The sequence below is a fragment of the Chrysochloris asiatica genome, unplaced genomic scaffold, assembly GCF_000296735.1.
Source record: "Chrysochloris asiatica unplaced genomic scaffold, ChrAsi1.0 scaffold00050, whole genome shotgun sequence".
In the NCBI taxonomy this organism is placed as follows: Eukaryota; Metazoa; Chordata; class Mammalia; order Afrosoricida; family Chrysochloridae; genus Chrysochloris; species Chrysochloris asiatica.
In genome coordinates this window covers 5,852,164-5,859,112 of record NW_006408568.1, presented here as the reverse complement: position 1 = coordinate 5,859,112, position 6,949 = coordinate 5,852,164, and the positions used below count along the sequence as shown (strand labels likewise).

At 52.6% G+C, this 6,949-nt stretch overlaps 1 protein-coding gene across 1 annotated transcript in view; it reads left to right on the top strand.

Annotated features, from left to right (window-relative positions):
• The window catches only part of TSPAN9 (tetraspanin 9), an 11,206-nt gene extending 9,645 nt beyond the window's left edge, over positions 1 to 1,561 (top strand). The window contains exon 8 of the mRNA XM_006862770.1: positions 1,490 to 1,561. Within this exon, the coding sequence (XP_006862832.1) occupies positions 1,490 to 1,561 (72 nt within the window). The remainder of the gene's footprint in view (positions 1 to 1,489) is intronic.
• Positions 1,562 to 6,949: the final 5,388 nt, after the last annotated feature.

Here is a 6,949-nt window from a genome sequence, read left to right as displayed (position 1 = left end):
TCATAGCGACCCTATACAGGGTTTCCGAGGCTGTAAATCTTTACGGGAGCAGAAAGCCTCATCTTTCTCCCGCGGAGCAGCTGGTAGTTTCGAACAGCTAACCTTGTGGCTCGCAGCCTGATTCGTAACCACTACACTACCAGAGCTCTTTTGGAGGTTTGATAGCCTGAGGTTATTAAGAACTTTTGAAGCTTAGCAGCCCAGTCTGCTCATTTTCAGAGAGCAAGCCTATTTGATTCTGAGGATGGGGTCCAACAAGGTGCCAAGTCACCAACTCAGAACATTTCCACTCTTTCTTCTCCTGTACACCCAGACCATGAACCACAAGGGCCAGGGAAGGCATGCCTAGCGTCCCTGTGTACACGGCAGACCGTGTGTTGACTATGAGATCACAGACTGGCTTCCTTCTGTCTCTATTACTTCCCTGGGTCATCACCTCTTCAGGATTCAGGCTCTGAGTGTTAATGCTGTCATTAACTCCTGGTATGACGCTGGATGTGAATCACAAGGTCAGCAGTTCAAACCCACCAGTCACTTCTTAGAAATCCTATACAGGATCACTATGACTCAGAACTGCCCTGATGGCATACAACAACAACAACAACAACAACAAGCGTAGTGTAAGAGGAGCCCTGGTAGCTCAGGCAGTGAAGTGCTTGACTGCCGATTAAAAAGCTGGTGGTTTGAACCCACCCATTGAGTCCTGGTGTGGCGCTGTGGGATAATGCATCAGGTTGCAAAGTCGTTTGATCTGCAAGGTTGGTAGTTCAAGCACACCAACTGCTCCTTGGAAACCCTATACAGGGTTGCTATGGGTCAGATTCGACTCGACGGCACTTAACAACAACAACAACATCAGCGCAGCAAGAGAAAGATAAACAGCATAGAGAATCCCATTGGACAGGTCTACTCCATAGCACATAACAACCACCAAAGCACTTCAGTATTTCGGGGCTCAGTCAGTTTTCCCTACCTTTTCCTGAGTGCCTTGTTAGCTGCCATTTAGGGTCAAGCCCATGCTGTATTTGATCCCATGCAGTTCACACAGCCACCCCTCTCCCAATTTGACAGCCTCTGAGCTGCCTCCAAGGGGTCGGGCTGGGATTTGATGCTGAAGGTCATTTGTGTGTGACCCTGAGCTGGTCACTGTAATCATTGCCTTGAGTCCATTCTGACTCATGGTGACCCGGTGTGTGTCAGAGTGGAACTGTGCTCCTTAGGGCTGTCCACGGCTGATTTTTCAGAAGTAGAGCTCCAGGTCTTTCTTCTGGGTCACCTCCAACCTTTTGTTTAGCAGCTGGGCATGGTAACCCGTTGCACCATCCAGGGGTCCCATGATGGTAAGGACATTGTGTGTGCACCAATTTCAGGATTCCACTCGCATTCTCCAAGCTTTCCCCAGTGGCTGCATCTGTTTGCTCCAGTCTCTCTGAGCTCAGAGCCCAGGCCACTGGGCTATCCGTCTGAGGCCATTTCCCATGTCTTTCAGATTCTGGGCATGGCCTTCTCCATGACCCTCTTCCAGCACATCCACCGGACGGGTAAAAAGTATGATGCCTGAGCGAGCGGCAGGGTGCATCCCAGCTCCCACCTGGACACTGTATGGAAGGAAGAAGTTTGAGTTTTGTGTCACCCACCCACCCGTCTATCCACCTGCACTCTCCAGACTGCTAACCCTGCATCCACCTCCCTGCCCAGCTGCCCTTCCCGCCTGCCCCACTGCCTCCACCTGACTTTGAGGGTGGAGGGCCTGGAGGAGGTGCTCTGGACTCTGCACCTGCATCTGTGTATTTGCCAAAGAAGACAGGGTGGGCTGGGGCGTGCTTGAGGAGGAAAGGCCCCCTCCTCATATTGACACTTTCTTCCTCCTTGTGAGGAGACTGCCCCAGCAGAGCCCCCGCCATCCACACCACCCATGGGAACGTGGGAGAGCTGGGGGGTAGGGGTGGTGGTAGTGACTACATCCAGGCCAGGCCCCTGGGAGCATCTTACCCAGACTTTTTATACCTTACAGTGTAACTTTTTTATTTTATTTTACTCCGATTACAATTATTCAGGAATATTATCTCACAGATACATTTAGGGTTAGCTTTCTGATTTGTAACTTTTTACTGCGTTGATTTCTGTAATGGTTTGATTTTTTTTTCACCCCCAAACAGTGGGAGGCAGGTGGGGAGAGGGACATTGTCCACTTTCAATCCAGACAAACTGTTGTGCCACACTCAGGAGGCCCTTGTGGGAGGTGGGCCAGGCCTTTGCTTCAATGACCTGAGAAGTAGCAGTGCTTGCCTTGGGTGGAGCACCAGGATGGAGTGTGGCGGGGAGGTGGGGGCTCTGCAAAGATGGCTGTCTCCTGCCTGGCATCTGGGATTCTGCACTGGGGCAGGAGAGCCTGGAAGAACAGATGAAGTTAAGGAGTATGAAGCGAGCATGGAGGAGGATCCTGCACGGACAGAATGATGGTGTTTGCTAGCTGAGGATTTGAGGCCTGAGCAGTGAGTGAGTCCTGAGGGGGCAGCTGAGTGCTTTGCCAGGAATGCAGCCGGAGCTGTCGAGGGCCCTTGTACTTTTCACTGACAAGCGAGCGCATCTTCCCTTCTTCCTCCTGTGTCTGCTGGTCCGGGAGGCCTCCCTTTCCACCCAGGTTCTGCAAACCCGTTACTTTTACAGACATTCCTGCTAGAAACTCTCTGACAAATACCTCTCTGGTTCAGATGCTGCTCACTTTTCTTACATTGCTTCTGGAAGGGGATGCAGCCGTATGTGTTAGCTGCTCGGACAGTGGCAAAGGAGCCGTGACCACTAGGAGGTGGAGGTGGTGCCCACCATCATTGCAGCCAGAGTCACTCAGTCTGGCTGCTCAGCTGGAAAAGGGTGCGAGATAGTCTTGGCTTCTTCTTCAGGACTCAGCTGCTCAGAGGTGGGGCCTCCTCAGGGTGGGTGGTAACCACATGCTAGGTGATCCTGAGGATAAATGACAGAGAAGACAGACTGGATCTTGTTACAACTGACCCACGAAGGAAGCAGCTGAAGTCATGGCTTGTGACACAACCAACTGGGACGGGCTATGGTGTCCAACTGCAGGAGGCTCTGACTTAAGCTGGCCTCGTTTAACATTTTGCAATTAAAGAAAGTCAAGAATCCATGGGACTGAGCTCAAAAATGTTATCCCCCAGCTCTCTGGTATCCTGTGGCATTTTGCTGACTGGGACCTTGTATGGGTAGCTGCCTTGTTACCTGTACTCTTAACAGGGCTTGGTTTCTTCTCCAACCTCCATCATCCTGTTCCAAGACCCAAGACACAGCCACCCAGTCAACTAGTAACTCATCCACTCACCTTATATGATGTGCACATTGGGACCAGGAGAAGAGGACTTTGGATGTGTTCAGGACTCATGCCTTTTTGAGGGGGTTAGGTTGAGGAGTAGAAAATAGGGTGGTCTCAGAGAGCTGGACAGCATCCAGGCAGTGATGGCACTAATGGGAAATGCCAGGAAGGGAGAACAGGACTGCCTTTCTCACACCCACTGACCCGTCTTCCTGGTAAGGAGCTGCGGCTGCCTCCTTGGGACCCCATACTGCAGAGTGTGGAGCAGACATGCTTCTGCGGAGACACTTGGCAAGCAAGTGTTCAAGTTGCACCATGAGACCTGGTGCATGGGGTGTTGGGTGTGCGAAAGGGGTGGGTTGTTTATGCCTAATCAATGCAATTTTTTCATTTTTGCTAAAACCAACAGCAAAAGCCTAGTGCACTGGGGGGCTTCAGGGGTGTCTTCTGGCCCTGACATCTTTCCCGCAGCCCTCTCCTTCCCCTACCAGACCCCATCTCGTTGGTCTGTTTGCAGCGCCTTCTCTAGAATTCCCCAAATTGCCTTCTTGCCTCACCCTATACTTGGCTGTTTGTCACTTGGCCGAGTCTACCTGGAACTGAAGTCTCTGTGGATGTCACTGGGTCCCATAGCGGGTCCCAGGCCATGGAGGGAAGGCTATTGTGGGGTGCCGTGGTGGGGACAGGGTCTGCTCCACTGCTCCTGATCTCATTGAGGCAGAATGAATGGAGTGAATCACCTCATTCTCAGCTTCCCTCGATAAAGTCTCAGTTCAATCGGGATGCAAGCAATTTACAGCTGTGACTCAGAAATCCCTCAGGATTGCAGACAGTGGCAAGGAATGTCTACTGTAGACCCAGCCTAGCTCGGAGCCTCTCTCAGGGCAAGGGGAGGCAGGGCAGCAGGTGTCAGGCTTTCTGTCTGCTGCCCCTCCACCCCCAGCCACTCCTGCCGCCCGCCCCACACCCAGGGCTGGAGCACTGCCCCCCACCCCCACCCCCCCTGCCAGCATGGGCCTGCATCTTAGGCTTTCTCTCTGGAAAGTTTGCCAACCTACCCCAGGCTGCAGGCCCTCTCCAATATTCTGGATTTCACTTGGAACAAGGTGACTGTCTATCACAAGGGGACAGATGGATGTGACTGTCCTCTCCAGTCCCCTGCCCACCCACTGGTGGAGGTGCTAACTAGCAGGGACATGACCCAGGATGGGAGCTGGGAGTTCGGTGCTCCAGCCACCCCTGTCCCTCAGCCCTTCAGAGCCTGTCCAGCCCCCCTTGGTTCACATGCACCCATTTCTCTCCTCTTCACCGCAGCCAACCATCGACAGGAGTGGGACCCGGCTCCCCTACCTGAGTGGGAAGCCTTGGGGTACCCCCCCCACCTGCCTGAGGGCAGAGCGGTAGAGCGCGCTTGTGGGTTTCAGATGCACTTTTCTGCTCGCAGTGCTGTACCTGTGCTTCTTCATCCTGGTCCTGGCTTTATTTAACACCATGTTTTTAGCATGTTTTTAAATAAAAACTGATAAATGTGTCAAAAGCACTAGCAGACTGTCTCTTGGTGGTGTGATTTTGTTAATTCAGCAGTGGCTCGTTTCATACCCCAGAGGGGTCAGAAATCAGTCCTGCCCTGTGTCACAGTGAGGAGGCCGGCTTCCATTGTGGAGCCCAGGTTAAACATCTGCTGGGAGGGGCGGGTCTCAGTCCTCTCTGGGAGCCTGAGGGACCCTGCCGTGTGCCCTCAAGTTGACTCAAAGCAACCCCATGTGACAGAACAGCCCCATCGGGTTTATGTGCCAGACTGCAAAGTCGTTTGAATCACAAGGTCGGTAGTTCAAGCTCACCAGTCGCTCCTTGGAAACCCTATACAGGGTCACTGTGGGTCGGAATTGACTTGACAGCACTTAACAGATTGTCAGATCTTTTCTCTTGAGCCTCTGGCAGGTTTGAACCACCAAGTACTTAACCACTGTGCCACCAGGGCTCCTTTGAGGCACCCTAGGTACCCCCTTTGCCTGACACACTGGTGCAGAGCCAGCAAAGTGGCCAAGCCATCTGCACAGGAGGCCATTTTCCCACCATTGTCTGTGTCCCCGCTCCATCACACATGGCCTCAGTCACAAATGGCTTCTTGTGGGCATTGTAGCCGGCTGGTAGTTTAAGTCCAACCCTTGGATGCTCACAGGGTTCATCTAATGGCTCTTCCAGGAGTGGCCTGGCCCAGGTGAATCCTCTCAGATGGCTTTGAGACAGGTTCAGAGAAGACATAGAAACAGGAAACTTAGGAAATGCAGTATGGGAGTGGGGATGGGAAGGTGTGTTAAACCAAAGAACTAAGAAGATGCTTTGGCCAGCCCGAGTGTACCACCTTCTGTGGTAGGAGTCACCCACCCCCCTCGAGTTCACCGTCTGGTTACTGGGCATTCCTGACCATCACAGGAAGAAAGCTGAGAATGCTCCCTGGCCTTGGGGCACTGCTATACTATGTGTACCCCTACCATGTGAGAGGTCTGCCTCCCTCCTTCCCCCTCATCATGGCATGGCCAGGGTGGCACAGCACTGTCCCCAAGAGTCACCTTTGGGGTCCGGATCCAGTCTCAGGAGAGAGCTTCATCCAGATGCTTCACTTAGGACAGAAGCGTTCAAGGTGACCTGCCAAAGGGCCAGTTGGTCCTCCACGGAGATTTACCAAGAAGGGACATTGTGGCTGTGCGGGTCAGGAGCTGGCTATGGCTAGAGTCATGGTACTGACCGTCTGTCGCCTGCTGAGGACCAAGTCTTGGGATTAGGGTAGACGCCGCTTCCTTTCTGTCTATTAGGCCTGTGGCCGCACCTTTTAGAACTGCTGCACTGGTGGGAAATGCACTGTTAGCAGTGAGATCTGGTTCAATGAGCTAGGCTAGGAAGGACAGGCTGCCCCACTGCACGGGATGGGATGTACTTATCAGGGCACGGGCTGGCATCTTCTTTTTCTGGGATTTCTAAAGCTTAAGCTAGAGTCTTTAGAGATGGAGTCTAGCCTCTTCTGCTCATGGGAGGGTGTGGCAGGGCTGTTTCTGAAGACCCTTCCTTTATTCCTCCACTCCTGTATGAGGTGGTAGGATGTGGTAGTGACCCTCACCACCCGGTGTCAGAGACAATAGTTTATAGGCAACAACAGAGCAGGCTTGGGGGCCACACAGAACTCCGCTAGCTACCACAATAACCACCACTGGGCTTGCACAGACAGAACGTTTTCTTACTCATTGAAGATGTATTGCAGTCCTGGTGTGGTGCTGTGGGTTAAATGTGCTGGATTGCAAAGTTGGTTTGAACCAAAAGGTTGGAGGTTCAAGCTCACCAGCCACTCCTAGGAAACCCTATACAGGGTCGCTATGAGTTGGAATTGACTCGACGGCACTTAACAACAACCATGTGCCCAGAGGAGTCCTCATGAGGCGCTATAGGATAAGCACTGGACTGCTGACAAGGTCAGTGATTTAAACCCATCGTCACTCCCTGGAAACCCTCTACAGAGTCACTAAGAGTGGGAACCTCGTGACAGCATTTACTAATAACCATGTGCTCAGGAACCCTGGTGGCACAATGGTTTAAGTGTTTGACTGCAAACTGACAGATCGGCAG